The 22,993-nt window shown below is 41.0% G+C and overlaps 1 protein-coding gene across 1 annotated transcript; it reads right to left on the bottom strand.

Annotated features, from left to right (window-relative positions):
- Positions 1-1,252: 1,252 nt before the first annotated feature.
- On the bottom strand, positions 1,253-22,765 carry MEX3C (mex-3 RNA binding family member C). The gene is made up of 2 exons (XM_013048552.2): positions 21,469-22,765; positions 1,253-4,289 (listed from the first exon to the last, which is right to left on the bottom strand). Exons 1-2 carry the CDS (start codon positions 22,211-22,213, stop codon positions 3,064-3,066), a joined length of 1,971 nt encoding a protein of 656 aa, XP_012904006.2. The 5' UTR covers positions 22,214-22,765; the 3' UTR covers positions 1,253-3,063.
- Between the last annotated feature and the right edge of the window lie 228 nt (positions 22,766-22,993).

A 22,993-nucleotide genomic window follows, 5' to 3' on the forward strand; every position in this document is an offset into this window, starting at 1 on the left:
ATAGCATTCTGTTCCTTTGTCTGAGGAGGATGTTCCAAGACCCCTAGTGGATCCCTGAAACCATGATTAGTACCGAACCCCCAGTGGATCCCTGAAACCACGATTAGTACCGAACCCTAAACGTACTGTTTTTCCCTATACCTGCATACCTATGATAAAGTTGATTTATAAATTAGACACAGTAGATTAACAAGAATGATAAAACACTGACAACAATATGCTGTAAAACAAAAGTTATGTAAATGTGGTCTCTCTCGCTCAAAATATCACCCTTCTTCTTGTGATAGAGAAATGCCTACAGGAGACGAAGTGAGGGTTAGGACACAGGTGTTGTGAGGCTGTGGTAGGCTACAGAGGTCATCTGCCTCCCTGCTGGAAAGTAACTAATTGTGGGTCACCGAAATGGCGGAAAGAAAAACGGAATCATAGGGGCCAGACGACAGTCCTGTACCACACCCAAACATTTCTCCTTCATGCTTGTGGAGGTTAATCCTAAAGCTCACAAAACGATCCTAGGGCACTGATCTTACCCATCATCAAATCTCTGTTCTCCAGTTTTCTAGTGCGGCTGAAGAATTTCTGTCCAACACCTACCATGAAAAGACTCACTGTGACTGTGTAATATCCCTAAGAATGAACAGAATTTTGGTTTCTTTAGAACATCTTAGAAAGATCTTTATTCTTGCTTTGTAACAAATGGCAGGAATTTACTCCAATCAGTATCAAATCATTTCATTAATGGAGTAATATTTTCATCAACCACTAACCTTTCAGAAGGTACTTCCTGACTGAAAGTTTAAAAATGTGTACCTTCGTATTAGAAAGAAATTCATCTTCTAGATTTAGTGATTAAAAAGACAAAAAACCTGTAACAAAGGATAGAAACTGAGTAGAGTCTGGATGGATTCAGGATTTTAACATCAATATGTAAAAAGTTATTATTTACAGTTAGGATAATAGTAATCGTGGTCGACTACACAAGCAAGCAGCGGAACAACCCCAAACTAGCTAAATCTCTAATTTCCCTATAATGAAAAATACTCACTTAAGGAAAAAGCTAAATTTGGAGGGAGCGTAAGCGACACAGTTAACACTCTAAGAACACACTGAAAAAAAAAAATCACTCTAGGAATGGACACAGGGAACTGGCTTGGGAGAGGGGAAACGATGTAAAAGAAAATGTTCGATTCTGGCCGATGGCTACCTTCCAGCCTAAACCCATGATCGCATGAAAAACACCAAGGAGAATACATTCAAGTTAATGGAAACAAGTCTTTATTAAGTAACTTTTAATATCAGAAAAATAAAACTCTTATAATTCTCTTTACAGCAAATATATAATATCAGTGCTTTGGCCATCTTAAGTTAAAGGCCCTTTATCATAAAATATATGGTTTTAAACTTTACTCAAATTGAATTTATAATCCCTATGACTTCCCTACATATACATAACAAAAGAGTGTAGTAAAATTAGCAAATACTAAACTATATTGATAATTTATCATTCTTAGTTTGTGGTTTTTAGAAACAGTACACGCACCTAATATATGTCGTTTCCTTGGCTTATTAGTTGCAGTGTACAATGCAACAAAATACAAAATACATGCTTGGTGAACATTCGTTCGTATCTACAAGACGGCAGCTAAAGATTAGGTTTCAATACTGACATTTAACTATCCTACAAGCAATTAGCATTACATCATAATATGCCATCAAGGCAATTTTTATACTGAAAAAATCAAAATAAAAACCGTTATTTGTAAACTTTTATACGAAATGTAACTCTTCAAGTGGAAATAAAAAATAAAATTTGTCTATTTACTATTCAATACACATAGGATTTTCAATTTTTTGTTATATTGAGAAAAAAAGCTCTTTTGTTTTGGGAAAATAACGCTTCAAAAAATAATTAGTAGAAAAACCCACCAGTATATTGTTTTGTCCTTTCAATGCCAGCAAAGATTTGGGAACATACTGAGGATGAAGTTATAGACATCCACAGGTGAAATGTAAAAGTGTATCTTAAAGAAATCTTTCCTTGTGATTGGAAATAGTTTTGAAATGAAGTAAACTGATTGAAGGTCATCACAGCTGCTTTTGTAAATTATGCTAAGGGCATTATTATCCCTCTTTCCCTCCCCCTCCCCTAAATTACTAAAAAATAAAAATATATTTATAATGTGCAAGACAAATATGGATTGAACATAAAATGTTTCACATTTTGATCTATAGTCTAAAAATTAATCAACAGCTTGATCAGACTAATGAATGGAATGTTCGCATCCTCAATTATTAGCCAATATAGGTGCATCCCAAAGCCCTTCCTGAAATGGGAAAACCCAGGTGGCCATTTCCACATTCACCGAGGCAGGCAATGGGTAGGAATTCACAATCGACACAATTGCATTCCTGATCCACTGATCATACCAGCCGTGAGCGTTCTGGGCGAGATGAAGGTCAATGTAGCAGTTTTTGTCCCAAATTATAACCAGTGATCGAGTAAACTGCCATCAGCCCTATTATTACCAATAAGTAATCACAATGCATTAAAAAGTTACTTGCAATCCTGCAGAATTAGGCATAAGTTGTTGTAAAATAAAAAACGAACCTGTTTTGTCAAAACTGGCAGTGTAAAGAAGGCAGCACTGGAAGTGTCTGAATCATCTGTAATGCCAAGTACCCTCCATAAACTCTTAATGTGGCTAGGCTTTGGGACCCATTGTTGTGAAATCTAGACGTATAAACTTTTCTCATAGGCTCACACAACCTATGATTATCTTCACTCAGCCAAGCTGAACTTCAGTTTTAACGATTCTTAAACAAGCTATGTCTCTGGGTCTACAGGATAGTATTAATAATTCAAACCAAACTAATAGACAAGAGACCACTTAGGTTTAGTGTTACCATAGCAGCCTTTTATAAGTTTACTAACAACTTTAGCCTAATCCCAATAAAGCCTGATAACAGTCATAAGAATTCATTAGGAAGTTTACTGGGGGTACCATTATACCCATGCCTTTACGAGTCCATATAGAGATATAGTATTTATGTATATATATATAGTTAAGAGTGAATTTGGATTGCCTGAGTAACAGCTGTCTGGCAAACTGGACATGATGGCGTTCTCTTTTCACAGATCTTGTTGGCACATTCCATGCAGAAGAGGTTGTGGCCACACGGAACTAGGGCAGCAATAACTTCATTCTCAAAGCAAATCACACAATCGTGCTTTCGTCTTGATTCTGGAGGTGAGCTAGAGGTGGAACCGCCATTGGAAGAGGAGTAACTATTGGTACCATTAGAAAAAGCAGGGATGTATATTGGAAGGCCAACATGGTTGCCTGTACTAGGTGGGTCGCTCCTAACCCTCCGAGCAAGTGGGTGTTCAATGCTCTCAGGAAATGTAGGAGACAGACGAGGAGTAGATGGCTGACTTCCTCTACGCTGAGTCTTCATGTTACCAGAGGGATCACTCCCAAAGCCAGAGAGTGGGTTAACTGGTTCAAACGGAGTCCAGATAGTTTGAGCAGATGTTGGTAAAGAGTCAAAGGCAGGAGAGTCAACTGCAAGATCTTCTGAGCCTACAGATGGTAGTGTATCTCCAAACCAAAAGTTTCCTGTGCTAAACGGGCTTGTTGGACTAAAGTCAGCCAGCCTATTGCTTCCAAAGTAGGAATCTGTGGAACCACTTCCCAGAGAACTGGAACTATCATTTCGATAATTGGATATCATTCTTGCGCGGCTGGGAGGAACAGGATTGGAGGAGAGCCACGCAGAGCCAAGAGTGCCACCTTCAAAGCTTACGTCGGTACCGTTGTAATGGAAATCATTTTCTTCATTGAGTTCAATATAGTTTCCTGTACGCATGGCGATATGCATTTCTATTTCTTCTCGTGCTCGGTCAACATTTTCGGGCATCCCTGTCACTTCGAAGACAGGCTCTTTATCTCTGCTTGGAGTTACTATGTATGTGTGGGTCTGCTGCTGAATTCTCTTAATAGTTGCTCCTTTGGGCCCAACGACCAATCCTACCACACGATAGGGGACCCTCACTTGAACGGTGGTTTGACCTGGCAGATTTGGACTACATGACAACCCTCCCAGGGCAGGGCCATTTTTGTTTCGAGACGCACGGATCATGGAGAAGTGCTCTGCAGCTGAGAGAATTTCTCTTTTGGCCATGGCAACATCTTCTTTCCGTCCAGTGACGACAAAAATGGGCTCTTCACCACGAACAGGTGTCTTGATATATGTGTTTGTCTTGGCTCTCAGTGCTTTAATTTTACAACCTGTTAGAAAGAAAATATTTCGTAAGAATCAACATCTATGTCAGTAATACTGATAAAGACAGATCACAGAAAGCTCCTTTCAAGCTAAATGTCTGCTTCTGGGCAGTTTTTTTCTTTATCATGAAAACCTGTCACTAGATCACGAGGAAGCTTTCCCAACTCCACAAATGCTCCGCCATCCTCAGGTATACCTGTCTGCTGGCCTTTCACTTAGAAGCGGCGGCACCTCAAGTGGGAGATCTTAAAAGTCACGCCTGTTGTCTCCTTCTTGTCATAAGTCGCTGCAAACAATGCGCGGAATACTCTGTACAGGCAAGCCGTACCATATGCAGGTCTGACTTTCAGAACAGTAATAAAATAACTTCCTTGCAGGATGTTGGTGGCAAAGAAAAACCACTAGTGCACATGTAAGACACTAAATAGCTATTGTCTCATTCAAGCTATACAATAACCCTAAGAACTAGGTTACTGCACTCCTTTTATTGCTAAGGAAAATGAAGCTTACAAGAACAGTTAAACCTACTCTAACTTCAAAACCTATGGTCTTTCTGTCAGTCTGAGAACCTCAGAAATTTCGCACAACTCTAAGACAGAAGTTGTTTAACCGACTTCACCTAGTTGTCGTATTTTCACATTACTCTCCACTCTATAAAACCCATGATGAGCACAATCCTCATGGCTCAAAGGCCATCTCACATCTGCTCCATCAACTGAATTTGAGGCTAAGCTATCCTCATATCTGGTTATACTAGTCCTACTCATGCATTAACTAAATTAACTTTGACATAAATCAGTGCAATATGAATGCATAAAGACACTATGCTTGTATGAAAATGAAGCTGATTATTTTTTGAAAATTTCAATAAAGGGCTGCCTGGGTGGCTCAGTCAGTTAAGCATCTGACTTCAGCTCAGGTCATGATTGCAGGGTCCTGGGGGATCAGCCCTGGGCCCGGGCTCCCTGCTTGGCAGGGAGTCTGCTTGTCCCTCTGCCACTCCCCCTGTTAATGCTCTCTCTCTGTCTCAAATAAATAAATAAAATCTTAAAAAGAAAAGAAAAGAAACTCTCAGTAAAAGATGTGTACCTTAAAGAAAAAAAAAAGGGTGTTGCTGAATTATGTATGGGTGAGACAACTGTAAAGGCCTGGGGTAAGAATAACACAGAATGACTCTGCATCCACTGTAAAATTCCTGCTAAACTCGAAAGAAACATATTGAACATTGTATGGAACATGGGCACTGCATGTCCTTTTATTAAAAGACTACTCAGATTGGCAGACCCATTCTCAAATAAAAGCCTTTGGCCCAAATCCCAAGTGCATTTAAGTTAAAATAAAATATCTGAGATGCATATTCATAACCATCCACAATTCTTTCAACTTTTAGAGTAATCACCTATTACCAGTGCCAATGATGTGAGATTAGAGGGCTTCAAAGTGTAACTTAAAATGTCAAATACACAACTAAGGCATAGGACTCTGGGATTATACTTTTCAAAGATCTTAATGTGAAGCTTGCTAGAACAGATCTGTCCTCATGAATATGTCCTATGTTATTCCTAGGTTCCTTAAAATGAAGGTGCTCTTAAAGACACATGTCACATTTAGGGTGATCTTTTTCTTAAAAATTTCCTCCCCCCCTTGCCCCCAATAAACTTACAGTGTATAAAAACTAAGTCTTAAAAACAAAACAAAACAAAAAACATAGGTCTTCATATATATCGTTTCTAACCTGCATAACTGCACCCTTCCCCAAGTCCCCTTGCTTCCAGGCCCACCTTACTCCCACCCATTCTCTACAGTCATTTAAGTCAAATGATGGTTTCTAAATAAAACATAGATCACATCATCACTTCTTTGCATAAAGCGCATTAGCGGCTCCCTTTAACCATAAGGATAAAGTCCAAACAAGGTGGCACACAAAGCCCCCTTTACCTGGGACTGGGCTACCTCTCTCTAGATGCTTGTCTTTACTGGTCTCCTTTCCCCCTCCTTCCTCACTTTTTCTTCTTTTTTTAAAGACTTATTTGAGAGAGAGAGAGAAAGAGAGAGAGAGAGAGAGAGAGAGAACTGGCACATGGGGTAAGGGAGGGGCAGAGGACCAAGCACACTCCTTGCTAAGCAGGGAGATCCATGCAGGCCAGGGCTCCTTCCCAGGACCCTAGGATCATGACCTGAGCCAAAGGCAGATGCTTAAGCCAGTGAGCCACTCGGGCACATCCTCCCCTTCCTCAATTCTTAAACTCTGCCATGAGTTTCTACCATATTAAACTTCTATCCATGTTTCCTTGCTTCCATGACTACAATGCTCCTTTGTCCTTGGCTCTTTACTCCCACTTCTACTTGCTTAATTCCTGCTGGCCATACAGATTTTAGTTTAGATGTCTCATCCTCTGTGAAGGTTCCTATCCCTCAAGACTGCTTTGTGCTCCCTTCCTAAACATTCCCCAAACCACTGGGCAGTTGATGAGAAGTATAGGCCTTTGGGGTGCCCAAAGGGCATGTGCTGATTTCTGCATAAGAACACTGGGTCTTTCTTATACATATTGCTTTGCAGCTAAGCTTTTTTTGCTGAGCTCTTCAAGACTCTCTTATAATAGCCCCATACTGCTAATGCAACTTTGTTGAAGTTGATTATGCTAACTTCAATTATAACACATTCAACACAACTTTATTCAACCTACCACTAGACTTAAGTATCTTAACCCAGACCTATTCCACCTTCCAACAAAATGTAAAACTTACAAAGAAATAAATGGCTTTTTTCCTCACTGCTGGATCCTAGGTAACTATCATGAAAACACTTCTAGCGTCAGGTTTACTTGAATGTGAGGTTATATTCACTGAGAAGATTTGGTGCAAAACTGCACGGAAAGCACTTAGTACACAACTGGATGAGGTAAGAAGGGCCGAGGGGAGAGTGGTGGCTTGTGGGCTATCAGGAAATTATTACAATGAGTTGAATTTATGCTACTATAAAACTCAGAAGTTTTAACTACTAAGAGTGCTGCTGTAAGTTTACATCTATAATGAACTACAAGATTAAGTTGATGGTGTAACTTTTAACTATCTACGACAGTGTTAATTGCTTTTGCTCCAAAACAGAAAGTGAGTTAGAAGATGAGAGCAATAAAACTTTTATATCTTTTTTTTTTTTTTAAGATTTTATTTATTTATGTGACAGAGATCACAAGTAGGCAAAGAGGCCGGTAGAGAGAGGAAGAGAAGCAGGCTCCATGCTGAGCAAAGAGCCAGACACGGGGCACCATCCCAGGACCCCGGGATCATGACCTGAGCTGAAGGCAGAGGCTTTAACCCACTGAGCCAGCCAGGTGCCCCAAAACTTTTATATCTACTTATTTATACAGAATCTGAATCTTCAGGAGACTCTCTCAATTCAACAAGGAAGGTGTCGCTTGGGGCTGTGAACTGAGAGTACTTCCGATAGGCCAATCGACACGTGATTGATAAGAGAGCTGCCTAAGAAATTCTGAAAGGCTAACGTCAACCAGTAACTAACTGTTTACCCTATACATCCAGGGCAGTTATTGTTATTATTCAGATACTCTGGGCTACAACTTAACAAGAAGGTGTGCTAACATCACATTTCTAACGAAGAAGGTCCTGTTCATCCTGCAGAAAAGCACTGGGCAATTTCTATTAAGCACAGGGAGAAAGAACAAAAGGGTCTGGGGTTATCTCCTCTCAACTCATACTAATACTGACCACTAGAAAGTTGAACCGCGTAAAGTTCTCCAAATAAATACTTGTGACTATAAGCAACTGTCAGCTGACCTTAGTAGAATACTTTTTGTTTAATACCTAATAGGTGTATTATTAACTAAGAAAATAGGCCTAAAGGTACACAAAACACTCTCTGGCCTATGGCTGGTACTCACAAAGAGGTGTTTAATAATTGGCTCAATAGGAAGAACAGAAGACAAACATTCTGAGCAGAAACCACTTCTTTTTTTTTTTTTTTTAAAGATTTGATTTATTTATTTGACAGACAGAGATCACAAGTAGGCAGAGAGGCAGGCAGAGAGAAAGGAGGAAGCAGGCTCCCTGACAAGCAGAGAGCCCGATGTGGGGCTCGATGTGAGGCTGGATCCCAGGACCCTGAGATCATGATCTGAGCCGAAGGCAGAGGCTTAACCCACTGAGCCCCGCAGGTGCCCCAGAAACCACTTCTGAGATAGGAGAGGAAGAGGCCAATTCTGCCCCAAAGACAGTGTCTCTAAGTTTTGCAGATAAGGGTGAAGGTATTTGGGAAGATGGCTGAGTCAACCCCTTTAAGCCACTAACAACAAAAACAGAAGAATATATCTGTTCTCTCTCCTAAATTTTGTAAGAAAGATTTTTTTCCCATTTTATTTTATTTCTTTTCAGTGTTCCAGCATTCATCGTTTATGCACCACACCAGTGCTCCATGCAACACGTGCCCTCCATAATACCGACCACACACTACCCTCAAATCAGATTAGGACTATAGGAAACCTCATCAACCATAATACTGTTTCTATAGGAACATACATATTATGAATTTCAAACAACTAACACATGATTTCTAGACTATATATATTCTAAAGTTGGGGACAATTTGAATAGGGAGAGTTCTAAATAGGCAACACAAACTAAAGAGAAAACAAACTTGTTTTATTATTTTACAAGTGAGGAAGGTTAAAAAGCTTTTAAGTATTTTAGATTGACTTTCAATCTGAAAAGTCTAAGATATTTAATAAATCATGGAAGAATTTATAATCTCAGAGGGGCAAAAAACTCATAGGCCTTAAGAGTACAGATAAATCAGACTGCACATCAAAAGAAACAGCTCAGGGCATGGAGGTGGCTCAGTGGGTTAAGGCTCTGCCTTCAGCTCAGGTCATGATCCCAGGATCCTGGGATCGAGCCCTGCATCGGGCTCTCTGCTCAGCAGACAGCCTGCTTCCCCCTCTCCCTCCGCCTGCCTCTCTGCCTACTTGTGATCTCTCTCTCTGTCAAATAAAATCTTAAAAACAAAACAAAACAAAACAAAAAAAGAAAAGAAACAGCTCATAGAAAAGGAAATATATAAATGGTTATGGACCATGAAATTCCCATTTTCACATGAACTGAGGTACCTTTTTCCACCTCTAAGACTATCCAGTATCAAAGCCAGAGCTAGTAAGAACAGGGAAAAGGACCTTCATATTTAGCTGCTGAGAGTATGAATGGCCTGATGGCACTTTGCATTATTTATCAAAATTACAACTGCATGAATCCTTCTGCCCCTACAATCCCACTCATAGAATTGATTCTGTAGAAATACTTGCACAGGTGCAAAATGACCTTGTATTATATTACTTAATTGTTTGTATTAGCATGTGGTCAGTATAGCTATATAATGGAATACAATGCAGTCATAAAACTGGTTGATTTAGGGGGACAGGGTAGGAGGGAGACTTAATTTCCCTTTACACTCTAATTTTTTATAATTTTGAACCACACAAATGCATTAGCTTTTTCCAAGAAATATAATTAAATCAGAAAAAATTTTAAAAATACAAAGAAATGACACACATTTTACTAGACTTAGAATATTAACCAATCTTTGGCTAGAGCTGATATTATTTTAGACTCTATGAACAGCAGGGCAAATGATATCACAACTTCAAATGTGAACAAGGCTTTTTAATTCTAAGAGGTAAGGACTAGAATTTTTTTTTTTTTTTTTTTAAAGATTTTACTTATTTGGCAGAGATAGAGAGCACCAGGTACAAGCAGGAGAACGGCAGGCAGCGGGAGAAGCAGACTCCTAGCTGAGCAGGTAGCCTGACTAAGAACTGATCCCAGGATCCTGGGATCACAACCTGAGCAGAAAGCAGAGGTTCAAATGACTGAGCCATCCAGATGCTCTAATAACTGTTTTCTTATAGCTACTGACAAAAACAAACCTATGGCAAGCTGTATACCAGAATATGCAGAGGTTAAGAACTAGGAGAGCACCAACTTTAATAGTTGTAATTTTATTTTGATTTGGAAGTAAATTCCCCAAATAAAAAAGTCTCCAACTTATCCCTGGTATAAGAACCCGTTTCCTCTTTCTATGGTCCCTGCACTCCCTGGCAACGGCAAAGGTTCTGTCTTGCTTTTTCAGGGTAAAGAGAACCTCTCCCACCAAATGTGTCTGTGATTAAGAGGGAGAGATTCCCCTGGTAGGAGAGGAGTTAAAAGAAAAAGAACTGAAATGATGGGATCTTCAGTGTTTCTCAGAGCATGGTTTACTATATTAATTTAGTAGGTTGCAATCAACATTTAAAAAGGGCGAAAAAAACCAACCCAACAATGCAAAGCTCAACATGTTCCAAATAGGTGTACACAGAGCTGCAATGCCAAGTGTTCTTTTGCGGGGGGTGGGGTGGTGGTATCATGGAATAGGTTAAAAGTAGTAGTCAGTAGCTCCAAATGTTATGGGAAGTGTTGCTGATTTTTTTTAAAGATTTTATTTATTTATTTGACAGAGAGTACAAGTAGGCAGAGCAGCAGGCAGAGGGAGAGGGAGAAGCAAACTCCCCACTAGGCAGGGAGCCTGATGCGGGGCTCGATCCAAGGACTCTGGGATCATGACCCAAGCCGAAGGCAGCTGCTTAACTGACTGAGCCACCCAAGGCACCAAAAATCAGTGTTGCTGATTTTTGACAGAGTATTTTGTTTTCCAGAAATTCACTGTATTTTCCAGTCACTCCATAAATTACATGCATCTTACATATAAGGTGACTGGAAGAAGTTAAAACCCTTACGAACACCAAAACTGCCTTATGTGTTTATTTTAACTTTGGGTCATCCTTGGCATGTAACTTTCTTCAAAAATTTCCCCCAACTATTTTGTTTTGAGGAAAAAGGATCCTACTAGGGAATCAGTGTATGTACACACAACATACACACTTTGTCTAAATAAGGAGGGGGAGTGAAAACTCCCTGAGTAGCTCTTTACCTCTGAGAAAATTAGAACTCCCTGGCTTGACGTTAAAATCTTCCCCTCACCAACTCTCTCCCATCAAGCAGCCAGAACCTACCTTTTCTTAGACTTTATTATCTCCTAAACAAATCTTGTTTCTCTTCTATCTTCTCTCAGATATTTCCCTAAATAACATGGAAAATTTCCTCCTGGTACTTCCCCTCCAAACCTTATAGCTTTGAGTAACAAAACATGGCCATTTAGAAGATGAGGCTATGTGAAGGGCTCGATGAACTCAATAATATGGTACAACGGTACTGGCTCTTATTATTATGGCTATGGCAGATGAATCTTCTAAGGCAAGCAAGGAAACAATGTAGGAAGGAGAAAACTGATTGTCTGTAGGCCTTGGTTCTAATCTATCACCAACTACTCCTGGCTTCAATGCTAGGACATTCAACCTCTAGGTCCCTTCCAATGCTTAAATTTTTTGACCAAGTCCCCCTTCTCCCAGGAAATATTGTCACTGCTTCTCTTTTGGTCTTAAAAGCACTTGGGACAATCAGATACTATGTTATTTCACACACACACACACACACACCTATTCTTCCTCTCCTCAAGGAAAGGTAGGTTGAGTAATGGTTGGGAACATTAGACTTTGGATCATTATTAACCTGCTTTGTGAACTTTAGCAGGTCACTAAACCTTTATCTCCTTCATGGGTGAGACTGATTAAAGTTATTTCTTTCACTTGGTTTTTGTGAGGATTAAATGAAATCATGTATTAAAAATGCTTATGCCCATTATTCAAGTAGGTATTTCAGCAAAGGGTACTCTTTCAGAATATCCAATCACCCCCAAAACACTGCTTCAATTATTTCCTGAGTAAAATGATCTAATACCCTTAGCTTTGAAATACTAAAAATTTGGGGCACCTGGCTGGCTTAGTAGGTTAAAGCCTCTGCCTCCGGCTCAGGTCATGATCCCTGAGTCCTGGGACTGAGCCCCGCATGGGCTTTCTGCTCGGCAGGGAACCTGCTTCCCTTCCTTTCTCTTTGCCTGCCTCTGCCTATTTGTGATCTCTGTCTGTCAAATAAAATCTTTAAAAAAAATAATAAAAATTTGTAGCACCCTTTCCAGTTTTCCAAATTCTTCCAGATATATTCTCATTTAATCTTCATAACAGTGATTTAAGCAGGGCAGGAAAGACTTTAACTGAATTGCTCAAGATCTCCCAGCTGAAAAGTCAGATCTCAAACCCATATTGTCTTAATAACCCCAAACTCCTCTTACTACTCCATACAATTTTTCTCTAAAAGCACCACAGAAAACACATTATTTTATGTTCCATGATATATTAGCACGAGGGTGGTCCTTCTCTTCATGAGCTAGCCTAGACACGCTATTCAAAAGCTCCTTTAATTTTACAGGAACTCAATTTCAGTAATGTATCTTCAAAGACCGATGAATATCAGCTAAATCCCAATAACAGTGTTTCTTATGTACACAAACTGAACTCAAAATTTAAATAAACTGTTTAGATTAGCAATGCAAACTATGCCTAAATGCACAATATACAAGTAATAGCTTTCCTTTTTAAGGTTCAAGTGTTCTTGTAGCTCTTCTAGTCAAAATCCTCTGAAATTATTTGTGAAGAATACAGTCTCATTGTAAATATCACTGACAGGACTTCAAATAGCTTTATTTATAGGATTTTAGTTCTGTTGTTATCAGTATTCATATTGATATCTAATGCCTTCAGTCAAGTACATGTCTACTGCCCTTAAAGCAAAGTTGATCTTAGGTTGACTGGCTCCTTACATAAAGGGTTGGGGACTAAGGTAAGAGAAGAAAATCCCAATTTCTGTAATATGGAAACTGAAACAGTAATAGTATAATGGCAAATCTAATCCGATAATCCAGTTGAATAAAATAAGCAGCAAGTATTTACTTTGCTTCAGGTACTTTAACTGACACCAAGGATGCAAAGATGACTAAAATTCAGTGCTTGCCCTCACTAACTTGTATCCAAGCAACAGAAGGATTTGATGTCTACACATGTTCATGTACAGATATCAATCTCTTATTCTCTTTTCTTATATTGTTGGTGGTGTTCAAACCTTCTATATTCTTACTGAGCCTTTGCCTGCTTGCTCTACCACTTAATGAGATATGAGTGTTGAAGTCTTTAATTCTATTAGCTTGAGGCCCTGGGTATGTTACTTATATCCCCATAGATCTGTTTCCTTATGTGTACGGTGGAACAGAGAATGCATCAGATGAGATAAACTGTCTCACACACTTGAAGGTTTACCATTAAAAAACAAACAAACCAATTTTCTATAGGAAGCTGAAAACACTTAAGGAATTTACTTCCTAAAGATAAAACTTGTATTTAAATTGTACAAAACTTGGAGGAGATATGTTTAAGTCAACCTAAATGGGAATTTGAAATCTGGTGTAGTTTTGCATGATTTAGGGATTCTTTTTGGACAAAAATCAGAATGTAAGCGTTATAAGAAATAATCTAGCTCAATCTCATTTTATACACGAAGAAACTGAAGCCCAGAATTATAAACTGATGACTCCTAAATATACCATTCTCTCAACCTGCCTCATTTTTCTACTTGATTCTTAAACTAAATTTAAAATGCCCCCTCTGTTTTCACTTAGAAAAGAGGACTGAGATAGTTAATAATTTAAAAAAGGGCTCACATTTGGCCTTTCACTAAAGCTGAAACACCTAGAAGAGGGTGTAAATTAGAGATGAACGGTCAAATAAATTTCCTTATTGGGGATTTTAAAATTAGGTTTATCCCTTTTGGAGGACGTTAATAGAAACCTTAGAATTACTTCTGTTTGGGTACCATATAATAGAATCAGATTCATTTGTAAACTTTAAAAAATACACTGTGCATCCTTTAGTTAGTGGTATACCCTGGGAAAACTTTACAATGTGATAATTTTTGTTTTCAACTAGCATTTTCTCAGAGTACAAACCTTGCAGTAAAAAAAATGTATAAACTTTATCCTACTCCATATATAGTTTATTATCTCTACACTTTCAATTGTGCCATGCGTTTGTACTAATGACATCATCTCAAACTTGATCCCCACAACAAATGGGGTATGGGAAGGGACCAGGAAGAACAAGTTGATGGAACAGGTTTTTCCCACAAGAATAGAGACTCTGCAAGGTTAACTGATTTGTCCAAGGTCACAAGCAACAAATGATGAAACCAAGTCTCTAACAAGTTTTCTAACCCCAGGCTCCATTGTCCGTTCCTACAGTATACTAAAATGATATTGATTGAGAGGTAGAAGTCAAAGGGAAGAATGGTACAGAAGAAGGAACAGTAATATAAAGGTCAGTTTTAGTATTTTAAGTCCTAGTCTTATTATTCCATGATACAACTTTAACTGTAGTCAAATCAGGCTTCCCTGCATACACTGAATTGCAGTTTTTGCTTACTGGACAAAGGAAACAAACCATGCCCAAATGAATTGTTCCTAAATCCCAAACAGTTGCATCAAAGAGGTTCTAATGTTATGCAGTGCAACTTAAAATTTTCAGAATCAGCCATGGAATAAAGATTTGATCTAATCCAATAGCATTAGGCTGTGCATACATTCAATTTAGTATATACTTGGGCTTGGCAACACTAATACTGGAAATTTATTTTAAAAGTTTAAGTGCCAGATTTAATCTTTACAAATGTCCATATGATACCCCCATACGGTGGAATGGGAAAAAAAATTAAAGCCACAAATTATGGTATATAAGCCATCTGGGAGGCATTAAGATGCAGTTTAATAATAATAAAAAAACCTATCACTTTAGAATCTACCTGAAAATCAGTTGGGTTTCAAAATAAATTTTCCATAATTTATTTGGAGTTTTCTAAAGGAGTCTTTAAACTGAAAATACACTTTTCTCTTTTCAATTGGGAATTCAACTTTAAATTACAAATTCTACATAGCGTAAATAACATTAAAAATTCTGTAATAATTCTTTTGATCATAAAATAATACTGCGGTAGTCATCATGGCCATTCACTAATATTCTAGCTCTCTTCTGTGGGCACACAGTTGTAATGGACTTTCTCACCTACTTGAAGGTAGGTGTGGTCAGATGACTTGCTCTGATTAATGAAATATGAGCAGATGTAATTACTACTTCCGGTTTAACATTTAAAGACCAGCATGTCCTGGGGCTCCTGGGTGGCTCAGTGGGTTAAGCCTTTGCCTTCGGCTCAGGTCATGATCTCGGGGTCCTGGGATCGAGCCCTGCATTGGGCTCTCTATTCAGTGGTGAGCTGCTTCCCCCTTCTCTGTCTACTTGAGATCTCTATCAAATAAATAAAATCTTAAAAAAAAAAAAAAAAAAAAAGACCAGCATGTCTCATACAGTGGAATAAGACATGCTGTTTTTTTTTTTAAAGATTTTATTTATTTATTTGACAGAAAGAGATCACAAGTAGACAGAGAGGCAGGCAGAGAGAAGGGAAGACCAGCGAACACTTGAGAAGGTGGTCGCTGTGTTGGCCCAAGTTCTGAATGACTGAAATAAGCAGCGTCCTTGAGAATAATAAACCTTTATTGTTTTAATATTGAGATGCTGGGCTTTGTTATCACAACATAATTTAAACCCATCTGCACAGAAATGCCATGTAGCCAACAGACATTCAGATACCAGTTGGGTCTAGTTCTTTTGCATTAGAAGAATATTATGTGTGAAACTGCTAAAACCAAGAAAGTACATGAAAGAGTGGTTCAACTTAGTTTCAGATTTAACTTAACAAAAATATGTACTTATCACTTAAAGTTTCAGGTGTTTCAATTTATTTGTATATCATTCAGTGTCCAGAGGTATTACAGGGAAGATTACATCCATCTGAGGAGGTTATCTAAAGCCTAGGGAGTTTGAGTGACTTGTCCAAGATCACAAAGTGAATTATTGGTACAGAGTAATCAAATTTAGGAATTTTAATTTCTGATTGCTGATTCTTTCCAATATACCACAGTTGAGCAGACACTGAGGGAATCTGGGGCAGTTTTTAGATTAAAACATGCATTACATTTTTGTATTCAGTTTAAGGCAAAAGTATTAAATCCTTCAATATGTTTTAAATCGACAAATTAAGCACGATCTTAAAAAAATTTTTAAGATTTTATTTGACACAAAGAGATCACAAGTAGGCAAAAGGCAGGGGTAGAGAGAGGGGGAAGCAGGCTTTAAGCACTATCTTATAACTAAATGCTACCTCTTCCCTTGAAAACTTTAAGATGTAAGAAGAGCTACCCAGAATTTCAACCCATAAACTTTGTTGAAAAATTTCTAAAGAAAAATCTCTAACATAGTAACACTTTCCAAATACTTTACACCCTGGATCATTTTTACACTGTTGGTAACCAGGGGGTAGAAAATACACCCTTATATTACTACTTTATTTTCCATTTCCTTCTAGTGTATCAAAATAGGTCATTAGCTGAATAAGGCAGGAAGAACAGGCAGTAGATTCCCCACCCATTTGCAAAACAATATCATTGAACCTTTCCCAATGGTCCCAGAGCTAATACAACTGTTATCAACTAAATTTAAATTTTAAAGCCTAGAACTTACAATATCTGCTTTTTAAAGCCACCATGTATATAACACAAATTCACTTTCCAAACTATAAATGACAGAATTTTTAGTTAGGCATAGGAGAATAAGAATATTAGGATGATAACTGTGCTTTCTGGATAGCAGAGATAGCAAATTTTATTAAGTAAATTAATTTGGAGAGTGAAGATACTAAGTTACCCAAACTAGAAATAGAGTATCCCAAAGTTCATGATTAGGGCAGAAATTAACCCAAATATCATTAACCTTCCTGAGCAGGATGCTTGAATACAGAAGCAGCAACTTAAATCTTTGATGTCAAACTGGTCTAAATGCAAGTTCCAGTTTTTGAAGAGGCTACAAAACATGTAAAACATGTCTTCAGACATCCAGTTTCTATATCTGTAAAATGGGGATCATGGCCTAGCAGGATTGTAGTACCTGGCAAAGAGAAGGCCAACAATCCCTCCTTCTCCATAAAAGAAAAAAGACATCGTATTTTAGCATTGTTCTGAAACATTCTGTCCTCATAAAATGTGTTTCTTCTTGAACAGGGAAATTATGTATGGCAAGACCCAAGTTTCTCTTTTTCTGTCAGACAGACATACACAAATAAGCGTACACTTTATTTTAGTTGTGTTAAAACTTTAAGAGTGGTTCTACCCTAATGAAACGGGAAAAATGTCACAAGGATGCATTTATGACAACTTGAAACACTGTAACATCTTCATTATTTAAAAAGTGACCGTGTACAAAATCCACTGGGAATCAGTGGAGACAGAGTAGCTCAATATAAATAAAAAAACAATTTCCAAAGGGGTCTAGTTCATCCACAGACAAAGTAAGGTATAAGAAACTCAACTGGAGTGCAGGAAAAAAATAATTAGAACTCCAATTTCCATTTTTACCCCATTCTTTAAATTCTTTACATGTTTTGTAGCACACATGTATCACTCATACATTAATATTCAGACATTGGGAGTACAAGCTTAATTTGTTTGACAAGGTGTACAATAAAAAAAAGAAAAAGCTGAAGATGACTTTTCCAGACTAGAGACTAGAAAACACATATATAAAGTCACTAACGAAAACAGCTAAAGACCCACATTAAGTTTAAACAGTAACATAAAACCCTGAGGTACAAGTTTTTAAAACAATTGAATTTATGACATTCAGTATTTCCTTATAATGTAGTTAAGAATGGGTATAGAGTTCTACTTTAGTCCAACTGGGTATCAATGACTGTACAAATTATAACCAAATCCATTGCCTTAAATTAAACCTCTAGTTAACCACTGTGAACGTGTCCTGCAGGTAGTACATTTAACATAAGTTAAGTCTGTTGTCAGGTTCACCCTCAATGTCCATATTCTAAAACATCTATGATTATACAAAAAGCCTATCCTAGTTCCTAGCTTTATTTTACAGTATGGTTGGTTTCAATATGAGATGCAAAGCTTAAAAGAAGGGGCCAATTTAACATTTGCAAATGACCATATGCTACTGGGGGGTACATATAGGAGGTCAACACTGCCAACTTTCATCACTATCAAAAGCAGCAGTTTGTCTGTTTTTTTTTTTCCTTTGAAAGATACTGGAACCCAGAGGCCATTTACATGAGTTCTAGTCTATATGACTCAGAATTCCATTTGTCCTACCCTTTGCTTCAGAGCTGAAGTCAGAAATGTCTCCATCTGTGTCATAATTATTTCCAAAACCAATTAAGAGATGGCAAACAGAAAATTATAACTTCAGGTAATGAATAAAATGGCAAGAACGATTAATTCTTTAGAATGAAAATTTAGTTCATCCAAAGCAAACAAGTAAATTAAGTGATTTGCCCTCTTTATTCACTTAGAGAAAAGACAAATCATCACACTTTTAAAGTGCAGGGGTGCCTGGGTGGCTCACTCAGTGGGTTAAGGGTCTGACTCAGGTCTTGGTCTTGGCTCAGGTGACAGACAGTCTTTCGGTCACAGGACCCAGCCCCGCACTGGGATCCATTCTCTGTGTGGAGTGTCCATCAGATTCTTCCTCCCTCTCCTTCCGCCCCTCCCCACTCATGTGCTCCCTCTCTCTCAAAGAAATAAACAAAATCTTTAAAAACAAAAATACGCCAACATTGTAAGGTGCCTTGTCCTCCATGAGTGGCAAAACACTCCACCTGTTTTATTATGGTGGAGGGGTGGAGGTAGCAAAGGGGCCAATGATCCACTAGAGGCAGGAAAGGGGGGGCAAGACTTTCGGCTCTTAAGAGAATACAGAGGATGACGACATACTTGTAACAGTACTGTTAACTCTGGGAACTATAAAGTGTTAAGAGGAATAGTCAGCAATTTGTCTCCATGTCCTAAGACATAAATAGAACCACATTTCCTTATTAACCAATAAATACAGCCCAATAAGCACAGAAAAACTAAAGACTTTATCTCATTTGCTATTAAATAAATTATAAAATGTTAAATTATTTTAATAGATGGTACAAAATAAAAGCTGGGAATGAATTCAGTTTACTTTTAAATAATGGATTTGTATAAAGACAACATTTTGTACAATTAGGGACCATTTTTTGGTATTTTAAAGGGTACAATACAGATGAAGACAAAAGTTTGTATTATTTGTATTAAACTAAATATACAAAAGATTTCATTATCTTGTCCCTCCAAACTGGCAAGTAAATGTTCTTTTCTCACCGTCAAATGACACCATAAGCACATTGAAGCAACTTGTGCTGAGGAAGCACCATCCTAGTACAGCATTTTAAGGGTTTTTCATACTCTGGCCAGAAGGCACACCTTCTCAGCCCCTTTGAAACCACACGCACCCCTTTTAAGACCCCAAGTATCCACCCCCCCAAAAATCACAACTTTCTAATTATATCCAGATTATTATCCCTCCACACTTCCTCACATTGTTCTTCAGTCATTCTTCATCTCTATTTGTTGAAGTCCTATCCATTCTCCAAGTCCCTCCCGGGTTGATATTTTCCCATGTATGACTGTTTGTCATACACTGTGGAGAATGCCATTAACTACACATTCGTTTAGTACCATTCCACAGTTGATTAGACAGTTTTTTAAGAGCAGCAAGTTTGTCTGGATCAATCTCACATTTCCAAATGCCATAAACTCAACACCTGGCAAAACAGAGGCTTGAAACACAGCAATTCCTTGATGTTCTTAACTGAATGGCCAACTCATTCTGGACTTTTCAACCGAGATATTACAATTTTATGCTATGTAAGGTGAAGCAGTGCTCTCCTGGATTAGTATCGTAAGTATTGCAAAAACAACTCCCCTCTCAAAACCCAACCAAATAAAGCAAACAAAAAACAAGGCGTCTGAATCTTATTTACTAACTATAGGCATAAACTCTCAATTGAATGGTACCAGCTTTGAACTGTGCCTTTAAAGTACCAGTCATCAGGTAGTCTGAATAAGCTATCTCCTTTACCCAGATTTCAGATGGGTTTTTCTTATTAAAATCTGAGAGGTAAGAAATGAGCCAACTCTGATATTTGACACCACCATTTCCACAGACCTCTTATTTATGTGTACTTTAGACCACTTGGGAAAGATGAGATCATTTAAGCAGCAGCGCCATTATTTCTCTTTATTTGACCCCAACAATGCTCTCAACCTAACAGTAAAGAGACATGCATCAACCAGGCTAAGCTACATTGTAACAAGGCGGCTGGGGGTAATATTTACTCCCTTAGTACAGGAGAAAAAGCTATGCTAAAGTGCAGAGGACCTTCCCTAAAAATGTCGGATACTGAGGTACTCTGGGCATCCCCTTCCCCCACCTTCACAAATCTACTCCTGGAATCTGAGACATAGGTCCTTTGTCTGAACAATGTGGGAGGAGTCTGTCTGCAGTGCTGGTGTGCTGGCAAGTGAAGAGAATTTACTGAAAACTGTATAAACGCATAAAGTTCCTTAACTCAATTACCTTACTGTCCATTTTTTCTTCATCGTGTACAATGCAAGTGTTCTAAAAGATAGCCAATGTGCCTTTTCCAAGGTTCAAATGTATCAAAAGAGAATACAAAAAGATCAACAGAGTTAGGCTGCTCTTCAAAAGCTAAGTTTCTGAATAGCGGAGGGGTAGAGGGGGGTAATGGTTTTACCCACCACTTGAACATTCCCTTCCCTCTCGAACGAGCTCTTTATACAAAGCCTCCATTTCTGTCCATTTCTTCACCGAAACGAGCTGCCGTAAGGTAAAGCTGAGTGCCTTTGAGAAGACAGTCGGCTGCGCAAACTTGCAATCTCGCCGCTTTCCGTGCACAACGCCGAATCCACCGAATCCCGACCTTTTACCACCTCACTGAGGTTTCTGGTGCCACGCCAGCCTACTGTTCCACGAATACAGCCCGAGTAAAGTGAACACCACCGGACTGGGTGGCTCCAGAAACTTAACACCTTCTACCACGCAAAAACCAGCGGAATACCGTGGGTTTTCGCAAGGTGACCCAGCTTCTCATCTCACCGACCACGGTTCCTCGCAGACCCCTCCGCGATGGACTCGGGGGACTCGCCGGGTTCAGTGTTGCTGCCCGGAGCTCCTTTCTTTCGTCTCCCCACCCACGCCCGGGGGCCAAGCCCAGGGGGACTCCCCTCCTCCCTGCCGCACTCACCCTGGCGACCGACAATCTCGGCGACATGCTCGGAGCTGGGCACCGGGACGCACTCAGTGGTGTTGACGCTCTTCCTCCGGAGCAGGGCCGCCTGCTCCCCGTTTAGGGCGGCCGCCGCCGCCGCCCCGCAGCCGCCGGGGCCGTAGGCGTGGGACAGCATCGCCGCCATCATGCCCTGGGCATCGTCCCCTCCGTAGAGCACCCCCGCCGCCGCGGCCGCCGCGGCCGCCTCCCGGGCATCGAAGCTGGCGGCGGGCAGCAGCACCGACCCCAGGGACCCGCCCGGGATCGGTTGGGTCTGGGAGGCGGCGGCCGCGGGCGGCGACAGCAGCAGCAGCGACGGTCGGTCCTCCTCCTCTGCCTCCTCCAGCTCCTCCTCCTCCAGCAGGTCTCCGTCCAGCTCCGCTTCCTCCCCCTCCTCCTCCTCGTCCTCCTCCAGCTCCAGCTCGGCCGCCTCCGGGGGCCCGGGCCGGCCGGGCGGAGCCCGCTCCTCCGGAGACAGCCCCGCCGCCCGCCGGGCCTGGCCCTGCGCCGCCGCCGCCGCGGCCCGAAGCGCCGGGGTGCCGGGCTCCGCCGGGCTGGGGTCGTCGAGGCCTAGCGCGGCCAGGCGCTCCCTCAGCAGGAGCCCGTCCCCCTCCAGCTCCGGGCCGCCCGCGGGCGGCGGCAGCGGCGGCGGCGGCGGCGGCTGCGGCAGGGGGGCCGGGGCCGCCGCCAGGGCCAGGGCCGCGGAGCTGCCGCTCGGCATCGCGGCGGCGCGCTGTCAATGGCGGCGGCGGCGGCGGCGGCCGGGTCAGGCGCGGCGGGCGGCGAGCCCCATGGCGGACAGGGCTCGGGCCCTGCTCAGCGCGCAAACACCTTTCCTCTGGGGAGGCGGCGGGGCTGGCGACCCGGGCGGAGGAGCGCCAGGGCCGCCCGGAGACTGGAGAGGGCGGGGTGGAGGGGCAGAGGAAGGAGGCAGAGGTAGGTAACTAGGTGGGTGGGTGGGGACGGCAGCGGGGCGGGCTGCTGGAGGTGGCAGCGGCTCCCCTCTCAGGGTTTCTTTTGTTTCATGGCCTTAACCAGCCCCCGGCGCGCGCGGCGGCGGCGACGCCCCACGCCGCGCTCCGAATGAAGCCGGCGCGCTCTGATTGGCTGCTTTTAATCTCTGGGAGCCCGCCCTCTCCTCCCCGCAGCCTTCTAATTCCTTTCCCTAGCCCCACCCCCCACCCTCTTCTCGGGCCCCGCCCCGCTCCTCCCCAGAGCTCTCTGATTGGGCGACCGGGACAAGCCCGTCCCCGAAGCCTTCTCCTTCCGTCCTTTCCCCTCCCCCCTCCCCTCCCTCCCCTCTCCCCACTGGCTCATGAGGGGACGGACTGTGATTGTTCGCTTTATACGTCACTCTTTGTGACGTCTCCAGGTGGGGGCGGGGAAAAGTAGGAGGGAGGAAGGCCCTGTAACTGGCTGAAACTGAGGCGGACTAGGGGTTTTCGCGCAGGCGCGAGCAGTTGCAGCACACACCTGCATTTCTCCCTTTCTCCTTATCTCT

This window comes from Mustela putorius, unplaced genomic scaffold (genome assembly GCF_011764305.1).
Source record: "Mustela putorius furo isolate JIRA1106 unplaced genomic scaffold, ASM1176430v1.1 tig00003858_pilon_pilon_pilon, whole genome shotgun sequence".
NCBI classification, from domain to species: Eukaryota; Metazoa; Chordata; class Mammalia; order Carnivora; family Mustelidae; genus Mustela; species Mustela putorius.

Coding starts and splice junctions, on each gene's coding strand:
- MEX3C (XM_013048552.2), bottom strand. CDS start 22,213: ATGCCGAGCGGCAGCTCCGCGGCCCTGGCCCTGGCGGCGGCCCCGGCC. Junction 4,290..21,468: donor CGAGATTGTCGGTCGCCAGG/GTGAGTGCGGCA, acceptor TCTTTCTAACAG/GTTGTAAAATTAAAGCACTG.